The sequence below is a fragment of the Artibeus jamaicensis genome, unplaced genomic scaffold, assembly GCF_021234435.1.
Source record: "Artibeus jamaicensis isolate MK-2021 breed Jamaican fruit bat unplaced genomic scaffold, CSHL_Jam_final contig_718, whole genome shotgun sequence".
In the NCBI taxonomy this organism is placed as follows: Eukaryota; Metazoa; Chordata; class Mammalia; order Chiroptera; family Phyllostomidae; genus Artibeus; species Artibeus jamaicensis.
In genome coordinates, this window is record NW_026521936.1 from 3,925,971 (window position 1) to 3,939,548 (window position 13,578).

Below are 13,578 nucleotides of genomic sequence, written 5' to 3' on the forward strand. Positions count from 1 at the left end.
CCCCAGCCGAGGGCTCTCGGGGGGCTGCACCCAGGGTGGTTCTGTCTTACACAAGCCATCATGTGGCTCAGGCAGCGGCACAAACTGGAGAAAGTTGTATACATGCTAAGAAGACCGCCAACCCTTTCTAACAACAGGGCTTCCATAAAGCCACCCGTGAATCGTTTCTACATACGAAACACCAAAATCAGACTCCACATACAGTTTCCTAAAACGAATAGTACACACACCTAAAGTGCTCCAACTACAAAAACACCCAACAATAAACAGACGCTACACAGGAACTGGCTCACTGTAACACCTTAGAAGTTACATTAACCCACCAGGTTAGAATAACTGAGGTTTAACTCAAACTCCACCATTCAGACATGTTAGCATTTCATTTCTTCCATATACACAATGGCACCCCCACCCCACCCCTGCTGCCCATGTTGGGAAGACTAGATTAGAAGACTCCTTGCATTTAAGAGTGAACATGCTCGCACTTCTGAACTCTGTATAACCTCTGAAGTTGTACCTTCAATAGTTCCTAGTACGGTTCTAACAGACTGGTGACACTTGATTCATCCCCAAACCCTCAGTGCCCTGGACCTGTGCTCCAAGCTCATCCGGTGAGGACACAGCAAGAGACGAGCTCTGGGAGGGAGGGTGCACCAGTCACACCGACTGCAGGCGGAGGGGTCTCACACCGGTGGTCCCCACAGACTCTCAGGTCCCGGCGGGCGAGCCCGTTCTCTGTGCGCAGTGGCACTGACCTGTTCTCCAGCAGCTGTGATGCTGCCTCATTTTCTCTTTTCTGACCAGTCACTGCAGAGAACTGGAGCCACCAAAGGACTGGGGAGGTGGCAAGAATGTACACAAAACGCCCAGAAAAGTGTCTGAGAACTGGAAAGTGGGGTCCCTGTTGTTCCCACAACACTCGGAACTACTCTAAAAAAACCATCCGCAATCAGTATCCTAACAAGATCACACCGGACAGTGGGCAGCTACACAGGAACAGGTGACTGCTGGCTTCCACAGAGGACACCCTGGGGAGGGGCACCACACGACATGAGGCCCCCATCACAGAGAATCCACACAACACCCCCCAAGGCAACGAGAGGTCTGTGATTATGTTTTGGGAAATATCCACGCTTAAGAGCATGTTTGCCTACAGTGCACACCAACGCAGTAAGTTTGGAGAGAACACAAACCCTGCCTTCTGGGTTAGGCCTGGTTCACATCACAAATTGTGTCAGGGCCCCTTGTCACTGGGACAGCACAGGGGTAGGCTGCCCAGGCCAGAGCTCCTCACACTCCAGCCAGGAGGAATGATCGCGTCACCTGCCTCCGCGGTGACTGATCACCAGCCTCCTCCTGGGCACAGCAGCGATGCCGCCAACCTCAGCAGGGGGTCTCCTACAGTGTTCCCTACAGGAAGCACGCCGGACTTTTTCAAAGTACTCTGAACTCCCCGCTTTCTACCATCAGCATCTAGATTACTTTTCAATTTTTCAAAAAAATTAAAATGGACAGTTAGGAGCCAAACTGACTCTTTGGGTATACAATTCTCTGAAGGACCCCCCCACCCCCACCCGCCTCACACACACGTTAGTGTCGCTGCCACCATGAGCAAGATGCAGAAAACTCCCTCATCCCTCACTACACCGCCGCGGTCGAGCCTCCCCCCCGAAGCCCTCAGCCTGGGAAACCCCCAGGTTACTACCCAGCGTCACAGCTTCATCATTTGAAGAGTGTGTCACGCACATGGAATCTGCACATGACATTTTGGGATTAGCTTCTTTTACTCAGCACGACACTCAAGACCTATCCAGGTCATTCCTTTTCGTTGCTGTGTAATACTCCGTGGGGCATGCCATGCTTCGTGCAACCACTGACCCCAGAAGGGCACGTGGGTTGTTCCCAGTTTTTGGTGACCACGAACAGAGATGCCGTAATTACTCGTATACGGGTTTTTGTGTGGACCCAAGTTTTTAAATCACCTGGGTAAATACCTAGCTGTGGGCTCTTAGCCCATTTGGAACACTGTTACTGCTTTATTATTTTTATTGATCATAGAGAGGGGAAGGAAGGGGGAGAAGAGAGAAACCCCCGCCCGCTGCCTCCTGCACACACGCCCAGAAGGGACTAAACCTGCAACCCAGGCCTGCGCCCTGACTGGCAACAGAACCTGCAACCTTTTGGTCTGTAGGACAACACCCAGCCAACCAAGCTACACTGGCCAGGACTGTTAACGGTCTTATTTTAAATAAAATTTTACTTCTTTTTAAGGATAACTGTAATTTCAATATGAGCACTTTGAGAAACAACTGATTTGTGATGGAAGAATGGTTTCATTTTTTTAAGAATGAGTACTTTCCACAAAAAATACGCCATGAGAAAGAATCACCAGAATGCTTCGAATGCTGTATCTGAGATTCCACTAGAAACCAGGATAGTAAAGGCAATGGCTGAAAGGTCACCTCAAAGGGACCAAACTCCCCTCGGGCTGATTCAGTCTCTGCGGGTGCCCGGGGCCTCCCTGCGCGCTCTGCACTCCAGAGCACTGAGACCCTGGCAGGAAAAGCACTGGAAGCTGCCCGGCTCCCTCCCAGGGCGTGAAAAGGACTCCTCTGGGTCAGGCCTTTAAGAGCTACTCTGCTCAGTGCAGCCCACCCAGCTCCTGCTGTGGGACCACCAGCCAAGGGACAGGACTGGGCGGCGCCCCCTTCCTCAGTGAGAGGCCCCTACGACCCTCACTGGGCCCCACGGCGCAGCAGACAGGCCCCCCACCTGATCCAGCTGTTTCTGAACCATGCTCTGCTGTTCAGTCACGTGCTTGAGCTGCTCTGCATCCTCCTCCGGGAACTCCCGCCCGGCCTTCTTGGCGGTGCGCTGCTTGGCAGAGAGCGCCTTCTTGGATTTTCTGTGGGCGCCAATCTGCTCTTCGAGGTATTTCTGCTGCATCTGAAGCAGCTGCTGGGTCTCCTGCAGCCATTCTTCGTACTGCTTACGCTGCGAGTCATCTGGGGAGAGAACGGAACACTCACCGTGCTGGCCTTCCCCAGCGTCCCCCAACAGATAAGCCCCCGAACCCAGTTTGCAAGGCAATGTACTTTTACAGGATCTGGTAGCAGGCATTTTGAAACCACCGCGCTAAACGTTAGACCGTAGCATAGCTACGGAGTGGGAGGTTTTAGGAAAGTATCTGAGAGAACCAAAGAGTGCGTGTTTTTAGGACAGGAGAGTTAAGTTCATACTTATCGAGACTATAAATCTAGTCTCTGGAAAGCAGACTTTTATCTAACAGATAAAAACAAACTGCCGAAACCACGTGTGCATCTCATTAAGTCAAATTTACAGACTTTGCAGAGACAAAGACAGACGTATCCTGCTACACTCCTGGGCATGGCTTAGGTGCCATTTCCTGAGCTAACAAGTCCGAAGGGTTGCCCTGCTTCTTAGTGGTGAAAATTCGTCCTACGCTGAGGGGGAGGGAACACAGAACGGTTCAGAAAGGACCAGTACGAAGTCTATGTTTTACAAGGGAAATCTGTACGTTAAAAACCCTGGCAATTTTTAGGAATTCTGTAATCTGTACTTCTGCAAGTAAACAAAGATGGGGAATAATAAACCCGGTGCAATCTTTCCCAGTTTTATGGCTGGCATGGCATCTCCCCAAAGTGACTGTCTCTGCCTCTGCCCCAACGGTCCTTCCTTACTCTTTCAGGGCCCTTCACTGCCGTGATGCCCCCCCAAAAAAAGAAAGAAAAGAAAGTCACCTCATCTAGTGAAATGCAGAATATACCTTTTGACTCACTTTTAAGACAAAGAATAAGTACCATTCCAAGAAGGACATCAGCTGAAAAATTACATCAACGATCACAGAATATTTTCATACAGTAAGAATGCACCAAAGCCAATGGGCATAGGAAAGCCAGAAAAAGCCAGTTGGTTATAGCAGTTCACTTGTTTGCAATGCAAATACGTTCAAATCATGATCGTCATCAATGCAGGGGTAATTTGAAAGGGTCGGACTTTGGGGTTGTTCCTAAACCCAGAAGTCCCAGCACACGTATGAACTTGAAATCTAGTCTAAATTTGAAGGGCATTTTCCAAGAACAGGCTTTTTCACAAGGTTTCAGAAGTTCTGCTTCGGGTAGAATGAGACCTACCGCAAGGAAAGCCTTTCTGGTTTCTGGAACCAGGAGAGCAGAGGTGAGCAAAATGAAAAATAACGGTGAAAAAAAAGTTAGCTAAACAGTCTGAAGATTTCAGAAAGCCTCAGTTTGGGGAGAACTTTCAATTCTATCCTGAACCATCTTGGGGCCCCGGGAGACAGCGAGACAGGGCTCTGGCGTCCGCATGGCCAACCCCGCTGGTCTCTAAGCATCTTCCCTATGTCGTTCCCCTTTAGTGTCCTTGTCACTGAGGCAGACTGTCACTGGAGCAAGAGGAGGTTTGATTCTACCAATTATCAAGTACACCATCTACCTGTCATCTACGTACACAAAAAAATGGCAACGATGTTGAAGACAGTGGGGGAGATGATTTTTATTAAAATACTTATCTAACTATAATTCTTCATGCACAGAGAAGGAAATAGAAGCAATGAAAATACGTGCCTCGAGGGAAAGACACCTGACGAGGCTCCATAAAGAGGGGGACACTCGGACCGAGAGCCACAACTGCAGTGACCCCAGATTTCTAGAACACAAACATAGTGCGAACGAGCAGTCCCCGAAAACAGGTAACTTATGAGATTCATACTTACTGACAAAGCCCGGACCGAAATTTGGAGGGTTAGGCCTAGAAAGCTGATGTGTTATACTGCCGTCCTAAAATAAGTAAAATTTACACATAGGTTTATTCCACATTTCAGTTCAAGAGGAAAAAAACTTTAAAAAAAGAAAAAGAAATGGAAAGATTAAAAAACCCCTTTATGTTCCTAAGACATCTTTAAAACTCTTTTTAATAAAAAGCAGAACAAACGGGGTGGTGACAACCTATTTTCTGAAAATTTTACTCTCTCTCAGCTGCTGTAATTTCTGGATTTCAGCTGAGAAGCCACCGTGTTCGCGGTGAGGGGCTGCCCACTGGAAACACAACCCGGGGCAAGTCGGGCCCGGTCAGCGTGTAACCTGGAGATCACACGCAACCCCACTTGGGGTGAAGCCCGCCCAGCTTCTCTTGTAATTAAGACAGAAGCGTGGACTCTGGACTGTCGCCCCCCCACAGACTGGTGTCGCTAGCATGTGCACATAAAACACGGGCACACCGACGACACAGCCACCCAGGAGGCCTCTCCACCCACAGCCTGCGCGGTCTCGCCTCTCCTCACAGTGAACAGGACGCGGTTACGAGCACAACCAACGCAGACTCCGGCCGGCTGGGCAGGGAACACCACTCCTCAGGGACGGGCAGGTCCCTTCTGTGTCCTGGGCGGATGCTGGCCAGGATGGGCAGCTCTACTTTCCCTGACACTGCTCGACACTAAATATGTATTTATTCTCATAGTGGAGTATTTTAAATGGTGAGTATTCAAACAACTACGTTATTCCAAGGAACAGATAGCAGAACGTGACTTTACCGAAACAGAATTACTATAATCCGTAGTTTCTGCTGTATGTAACAGCTTTGCCTCTGAAATGCAGGACACGAGAAGGTCTTTGTGGAGTTGAAGCCAGACGAAAGTAACACCCCAAACCCTTCGCCTTTGGTTTCCCTCCAAGTGATTTCCTACCCTTAAACCATTTCCTTTTCAGAAAATACTGTCAGCGGTTAACCTTACTGTGTCCTTTCCTGAAAAACTAATGGAAGAACCTCTACTTCTGCTGAGCCAGCATCTAAGGCCCCCATTACAGAAGTGGACTCGCCCTGCAGAAGAGGCCAGGTGGGGACAGGAGAGCGTGCATCCCGGAGGGACGGCGCACAATACCTGCGGTGTGACCTGCGGCAGGAGAGTCTGGCCTTCACCCGTCTGAGCCCCGGGCGCCGACTGGCCCATGAAGGGGAACCTGTGGGCAGGAAGCACCGGGCGTCAGGTGATGAGCATCTGGAACTTCCCTTATTCTACGTGCTGAAACATGTTCTCGTCCAGGGCAAAAGGAGCAATGCCCAAGTCTTCCTCATTCCACACCTGACCGCACTGACCCTGCCCCCCATCCTCAGCAAAGTGTGGACTCTTCCCACCTGCTTGACTACAGGAGAAGGGAAGTGTCAGAGATAAAGTCGGGGCCCCCCCCCCGTTACCCGGGGGCCATGGTGCCAGGGTTGCTTCCCTCTCCATTATGCGCTTCATTGTACCTTAAAATAAAATGAATTGAAGTCTTTTGAATCAAAAACAATCTAGTGAAGAAACAGTTTTATAATATATATTCTAAGAAAATTATTTCTTCCTATCTTTATCTTAAAAATCGCCTTTTCTGAACTAAAAAAAAAAAATTGGGAACTAAGCTATTTTGTGCTCTAAATAAAGATGTATCTCTCAAGAATTTCACACATTTTGGCAAATTTCTACATATAACGTTAAAGTAAAACTCAGTCACTGAGCAAGAAAAAATCTGTATGGTTGAAAACATTTGGCCAGTATCTCGTTACCGATGAGCCCTGACCCTGCAGCCTGGGCCAGGACGGTCTCCCCACCTGAGTGCCGCCCTGTCTACCCCCTGCCGCTGGTGTCTCTGCCGGCCCTGAGGGACGGCCACCTCCATTTCATCAAAGCCCCGGAGAGCAGGGAACACATCTGTCCCTCTCCGATCACAGAGGCGTGCTGCTGAACCGGCAGGGGCTCTAATTCTGCAGTCCATCTTTTACACTAAGTGCTGAACGAAGTTTGGCCCGATTTCCTTTTCTTTTGACTTCAGACAGCAAACCACCGTCTCATTAGTAGGGCCACAACTTTGTCACCAATAGAACTTATGTCACTCCAATACCAAGAGCTGTTGCATGCATTTATTGGGACCATTTAGTTTCATTATTTCTTCGAAGTTACGGTAATTGTTAAACCTACTGCTAAATGTATTCAGCAGCACATACACTGTAACTCTTAAACAACCATGTTTCAAGCGTAACTGATTTCCTTTGTAGCACCGGTTTGGGATTTGCACCAGAGAGTCAGAAAGTCACGACACGGACGAGGCCCCGCGCCAGTGAAGCCGTGCGGACGACGAGGGGCAGCAGCAGTGTGTCTGACCACCTCCAGACCATCTCGGCAGATGGACTGAATCTTTCACGTTCCCAATTTATACAGAGTCTCATGATTACTAGAGTCATATAGTTGGTTTTTTCCTTTTTTAAGTTTTGAGGATCCATTTATTAAAAGCTGGGGACAGTGAAACAAGGAAGGGCTTGGGGTAAAAGAAGCGACAGAGGGGCCTTGGGGACAGGGTCAGGGTGCTCCCCGGGGACCTGCTGCTGCCGCAGGCAAACCATAACAAACATATACAACCATTTACAGATTTCCCAACTGCTACCTTTCACATGTCCTCTGCTCCTTATGACACTTTTTTCTGATTCAAATTTCATTTGGGGGCATCTTCTTTAGAGTCTTTACTATCTTTACAGGGTGCTCCCCGGGGACCTGCTGCTGCCCTTGGTATTGGTTGCAAGCCTCCTGGGTCCTTTAGACTTTAGGACATGCACACCTGCGGGGTGATGGGGGGGAGGGAGAGGCCCAGGCATGGTCCCGGGAAGGAGAGCACCAAATTCATGTAGACTTCACATTCACTTCCTTAAGTCTCCTTTACATAGGAAGTTTCTCAACAACGTAATGAGGCTCAATCCCTCCCTACTATCGGAGGTCAAGGAACAGCCATCTACGTAAGAACCATTCATGTGCTCGCTAGTCGTGGGAGGACCAGCACAGTCCGCAGGCAGTCCGAATTAGTCGGTTTGCGTCTCAGTAAATAAAGGCGCAAAAATAAATAAGTAAGTAAATAAAAACGAACACCCCACCGCATTAATTCCGATGGTGGTCTATGATCACAACAGAAGATACTGCCCTGAGGCCAATACCCCTTTGGGGGCATAAATACCCCGACTCTAGAAACTCACACAGTCTAACAACTCTCAGTCTTCTAAAATGCGTAGTTCCCGTTTTTCTGCTAATGGTGAAAGGTGCACAGATTTCCCAACTGCTACCTTTCACATGTCCTCTGCTCCTTATGACACTTTTTTCTGATTCAAATTTCATTTGGGGGCATCTTCTTTAGAGTCTTACTATCTTTACTGAAATGTTTCATGTTTTTCTATGTTGTTCTTTTGATGGAATAAAAAATATTCAAAGACTTACATAAACTACCGTCTTTACACAGAACAGTTTACAACATTTAAAACAGTTTGGAACATCGACTTGATCAGTCAGGAAATCCAAACACCCTTACGGGGAGCACTGGTACGTCGCCCAACAGGAAACAGGCAAGTGCACTGAGTCTTCCCAAACACATCCCCAGCTCAACGCAGCCTCTCACACCAGCACCAGCTGGTGCACAGATGTGGGTGGGTTCCTGGAACACTCACCCAACGGGGAAGCCTGTCCCACAAGGGGCCCACCCTCCCGAGGATAATTCTGGTTCCTGGTGGGTCCCCTGCCACATGAGGTTTCCAGTTGCTGTGTATTCTCTTGCAGGAACCAGTAACAACCGCACGGGCTTCCTGACACAGAGGAGGAGTGAGCGGCGCCCTGCCCACCTGCTCATGACCATGGGCGGCATGCCCAGGCTGCTCTGCGCCATCACCCTGTTGATGCCTTTGAGGGCCACCATTTTGGCTTTCATGATGGGGTCTGTGATCGCATCAAAATCTACAGAAGAAACATATTTTAAAGTTATTTGATTCATAGTACTTGGTTCAAGTTATACTTACAGGTGATATAACTATCACGAACATTATACAACCATTTACAGACTCTCCTTCACCGTTAATTACTTAACAACCACCATTACAGATTTCTAGGCCAGGTAAGGGATCACGAGACCCTAGGAACCGCAGGCTGATGTCCGCGTGTCTCAGTGACCCGTCACTGACGCAGGCCGCAACACCCCAGCCCCACCAGAACGAAAACAGGAAGCTTGTCGAATACAAGAGGGATCACAGCAATAATCCAAAGCCCGGGGACTCCTTGTCACCCAAACGCTCAGACACTAATCAGAGCTGCTTCTTCAGCAACGGTGATGTGACGAGAACCTACAGTTATTTCCAACGCTAAGGAGTTCCACTAAACCAGTTACCACCCCTTAAGAGAAACACATCAGTTTCTTGAGGACATATCCTTGCAGTAAGGATCAGCTACTGAGAAAAGACCTCTGCATGAGTGAAAAAGAAATGGCCAAGTGCTGGAACTGGTAACGCAGAGAAGAGAATGCCAGTGTCCCTGCCCCGAGGACAGCATCCTCTGAGGGCTGGTTCTTCCCGCTGGAGGCACTCAGGCAATTTTCCTGTATTGCCAATCTGTGGGTTACCACCCCCTCGAATTAGTATGCTATTGGAAGTTAAATAGCTTTATACAACAGAAAGCTTCCAAACGTTTACTATACGCAAACGGAATTACAAAGTGTATTTCTACCATAACTTCTTTAAAGTCAGGGCCTCGGAAACAAGGCTAGAAGGAAGGGCCTCCAAAGGAGACGCTTGTTCCTGCTGATCACCACCACGAACACACTGAGGAAAGCCCAGCGTGCTGGGCCTCGGGGTCCACCTGGGAGCAGTCTACCACACCGATTTGTACTCTTTTTACAGTTGCAGGAGGAACAGAAATGAGGCCCTTGGTGCTCTGGCCCACAGAATGTGTACCCCGAAACCTCACATGCACGCCGCCCCACCCAGTGACTGCCACAGCCATCCCCCAGCACGTAAGGCCACCCTACCGACGTTGGGGAAGAAGGGCTCCGACCGCTGCCGGATCATGGCCTGCATCTGCCTCTGCTGCTGCTGCTCCTGCCTCTCTTGGTCCAGGAGGTCCTGCAGGAGCAGGGGCTGCTCCTCCAGTAGGAGGGGCCTCTCACGGCCCTGCTGGGCTAGTGCTGGAGGGACCACCAGTGGCTGCGGTCCGGGCTGACTCGGAAGAGGCACAGTGTGACTGGCAGGTTTTCCTGTCCCGAAACCATGGTTAACTGCTGACTGGCCCTGGAGGAAGCCTGGGTTTACCTGCACACCCTGAGGAAAAGCATGGTTTACCCGCGGGACTACTGCCACACTGGAACTCATGGCACTGTCCAGAAGGGGGGTGGGCGGGGTCATGAGGGGAGCCGGCAGACTGGACACGTGGCTGGAGGGAGAGGCTGGCAGAGCTGGCGGTGGAGACCCCAGTGGCCTCAGGTCCGAGCCCTCCGATTTTTCGTTAGCAAGTAGACTGGAGAGGACAGGAGTGGACCCTGTGACGCCACAGGAGCTGACCGTGTCTTCGGCAGGCAGCTGGTGGGGCCCAAGGGCAGCACCGGGGCCAGGAGCTGCAGTGTCCCGTGGAGGCCTCCTGTCCAGGAGCTCGGCCTCGCAGGACTGTGGAGCAGCTGCATCTGCCCCATCGCCGCTGTCCGCGCAAGCGGCAGCCTGGGAGCGGGGGGTGTCAGCGTGGCCTCTGCCCTCCTCGCCATTCTCACTTTCACATTTGGTTTCCCCCTTAGAAGGTGGGGACGGGACTTCAGTCTTTACGTCACTGGAAGCGGTGGGACTCTTCCACGGAGAGTGTTCCTCAGCAGGAACCCCGGCGTCCCCGTCCGGCGCCTTTTTTTTTGGTTCAGCAGACACACACTGACTGTCTGACTTCTCCTCCACCGGGACGCTGAGGTCGAGCTCCTCGCTGAACACGCTCTTCTTGTCCCCGAGGTCCAGTTCTGGGTCTGTGTACGCGATGATGTCGAACTCTCCCGACCGCAGGAGGTCGTCCAGGTTGGGGTCGTTCGTCTCTAGGTTACCCAAAGTGTCCAGGTCATCGCCCTTGCCGTCCTCTGCATCTAGGTGTAGGTTTTCAAGATCTTCATCATCCAAGTCTTTGACTTCAACCCCCTCAAGGTCTTTAACATCCAGTTCTTTTACAGATGGGTCATCAGAATCCAGTTTTTCTTCAAGACCGTCCGAAGGCTGGGCAGCTACCTGTAAATTACCAGATGGCGTTTCAGCTGGTGTAGATGTTGACAGAGGGGTCTCGGGAAATTCGCCACCTAAGGGATGACTCAGGGACCTCATGACTGCAGATGAGTGGACGGGATGCCCTTGCTCCGGGTGAGGCGGCGGCACCTGGTCCAGACTGGGAGGCACAGGCAGCTGATGAGGTAGACCTTGGGGAGGCCGCCTCAGGGGGTCGGCGTGTCTGGGGCCTGGCAGGTCTGGCCGGGGAATGAAGGCCCCGTGTCTCGGGGCCAGAGGGCCCTCTAGCGCACCACCAGCAGGAATGGGGAAGGGCGGCCGGGGCCTCCCGTCAGGGGCCCTGTGTCTCAGCTCGATGAACGCCTGGCCCAGGATGTTGTGCTGCTGCATGGGCAGGCTCTGCGGGGGGAAGTGCTGCGAAAGTCCAACTGGACCGCTAGCCTGCGAGCTGCCCACAGGCCTGGGCACGTCTGCCGACATGGACCTTCTCAGCTGCGGAGGGATGGCAGGTCCTGGCGCCTGCTGAGGCGGCACGAGGAAGCGCTCCTGCCCAGACAGGGGAGCATGACTCCCTCCTGGAAACCCAAATCTAGGAGGAAAAAAAGCAAGTAATTAGTATCGACTGTTACATTATATTTAGAGTTACCTTGAGGAGAGGAAAAGTTTTAGATTACATGCAGATACAAACGCTGCTACATACAACAACTTAGCAAAGAAACATTCACAATTAGCAAGCACTGGTAAATTATCCATCTGCAAGTAAACTCTGCTACGTACCCATAATGAACCCCGTATCTGAATTCTAAAGACCAGTGCTCACCAGGTACCATAAATGGTGACGCAGGAACAGCTGCTAAGCAGATGGAGTCAACTGTTCCAAAATAAGCCTAGCAATGTTGGGGCCAAGCAGGAGTCCACTCTCCCTTCTACACTTAGGGAGCTTCTGTGGAGCAGGTTGACTTGGAGGGGCCTTGAATGAAGGTGGGCAATCTTACCAATTATACTAAAGAATCTGACAAGCCTCCATATCAAGATGAAGGAAAAGCCCAAGGACCAGGAGAGTAACCTATTTCTTGAAAGGGATGAAGATGGGAGGTAGTAACAGACAATGACCAATAGGTATTAACTGTAGTGATTTAGCAAATGAGCATTGGCTGGTGTGGCTCAGTGGATCGAGTGCTGGCCTGTGAACCAAAGGGTCACCGATTTGATTCCCAGTCAGAGCACAGGCCTGGGCTGCAGGCCAAGTCCCCAATAGCAGTGTATGAGAGACAATCACACGTTTATGTTTCTCTCCCTGTCTACCTTCCCCTCTCCCTAAAAATAAATAAAATCTTTTTAAAAAATCCAAAAAACCCATTAACTTTACAAGGCTATCTCGTCATGAAGAGATTGTAGAAGAAAACTTCCTTTCAGTGTGGCAATCTCCACAAATGTCCACAATGCAGGAAAGAACAGAAAACCGGAGAGAGTGTTCTTTCCCGTGCCACAGGACGCTCTGACTCTGCCCCGAGGGTTCAGGGCTAGGGCTGTGGTTGTGGCTGTGGCGGAGCCCGACACAGCCAACGCTCAGGAACAGAGGGGTGCCCAGTGCCTTCAGAGCTGTTAAAGGCCTAAACCCCAGAACTGCATATCGCCTGATAAAGCTGTCTGCACAGAGTCCAGCTGGGAGACAGGCAGGGTTGGGATAGGCGCAATGGGGGGCCGTCTGCTGTCCTCCAGCAGCCGGGGTACGCTGCCCAGGACGCCCCAGGTGCAGGCTCACGTCCGAAGCCCCAAGGGAAGCGCGCTGTGCTGTGAGGGGGAAAGAGTTGTCTCTGGTTCACTTTCATTTCTACGTAACTCATCTTGTCTGTCCCCACTCAGGACCCAGACACCCCGACTGTCTCAAACCAACAGAAGTCTTCCTTCTGATGGTACAAGTGGAAATAAGAATGTCATTTCCAAAAAAAAAAAAAAAGTGTAAATGAAAATGGCATTTTTCGGTGTTTTTCTATCATAAAAAAGTATTCAGCCCTGGCTGGTGTAGCTCAGTGGATTGAGCGTGGGCCTGTGAACCAAAGGATTGCAGTTCGATTCCCAGTCAGGGCACATGCCTGGGTTGCAGGCCAGTTCCCAGCAGGGGACCCATGAGACGCAACCATACATTGATATTTCTCTCCCTCTCTCCTTCCCTTCCCCTCTAAAGATAAATGAATAAAAATCTTAAAAAAAAGAAAAGTATTCAATGCTTTAAAAAAGCACCCCAGCAACAGAAACACAGTGTAAAACGTCAACTCCCAGCTTTCTGGTGAGCACTGTTACCCTGCGGGTCACTGTTCAAGGCATTTACCTAATCGTTTCTGCAGTTTGACGCAAATGAAATTGTGTTGTTTATAACCCACATGTCCAACTCAGTAAGTCCTAAAGATCTTTCCCATCAATTATTAAAGCACCACATTTTTCATGGTTATCTTGTCGCTCACAACATAGACCTTAAAATGTTCAACCGCTGTCTCCTGAGCCTTATACTCT

At 50.4% G+C, this 13,578-nt stretch overlaps 1 protein-coding gene across 16 annotated transcripts in view; it reads right to left on the reverse strand.

The window, feature by feature from the left end:
• Positions 1-13,578, reverse strand: part of KMT2C (lysine methyltransferase 2C) — a 206,999-nt gene that overhangs the window by 21,614 nt on the left and 171,807 nt on the right. For all 16 annotated transcript variants that reach the window (XM_053671829.1, XM_053671828.1, XM_053671827.1 and 13 more), the window contains 5 exons: positions 9,846-11,653; positions 8,671-8,782; positions 5,918-5,996; positions 4,754-4,817; positions 2,773-3,005 (listed from right to left, as the gene is read on the reverse strand). In XM_053671829.1, the coding sequence (XP_053527804.1) occupies positions 2,773-3,005; positions 4,754-4,817; positions 5,918-5,996; positions 8,671-8,782; positions 9,846-11,653 (2,296 nt within the window). The remainder of the gene's footprint in view (positions 1-2,772; positions 3,006-4,753; positions 4,818-5,917; positions 5,997-8,670; positions 8,783-9,845; positions 11,654-13,578) is intronic.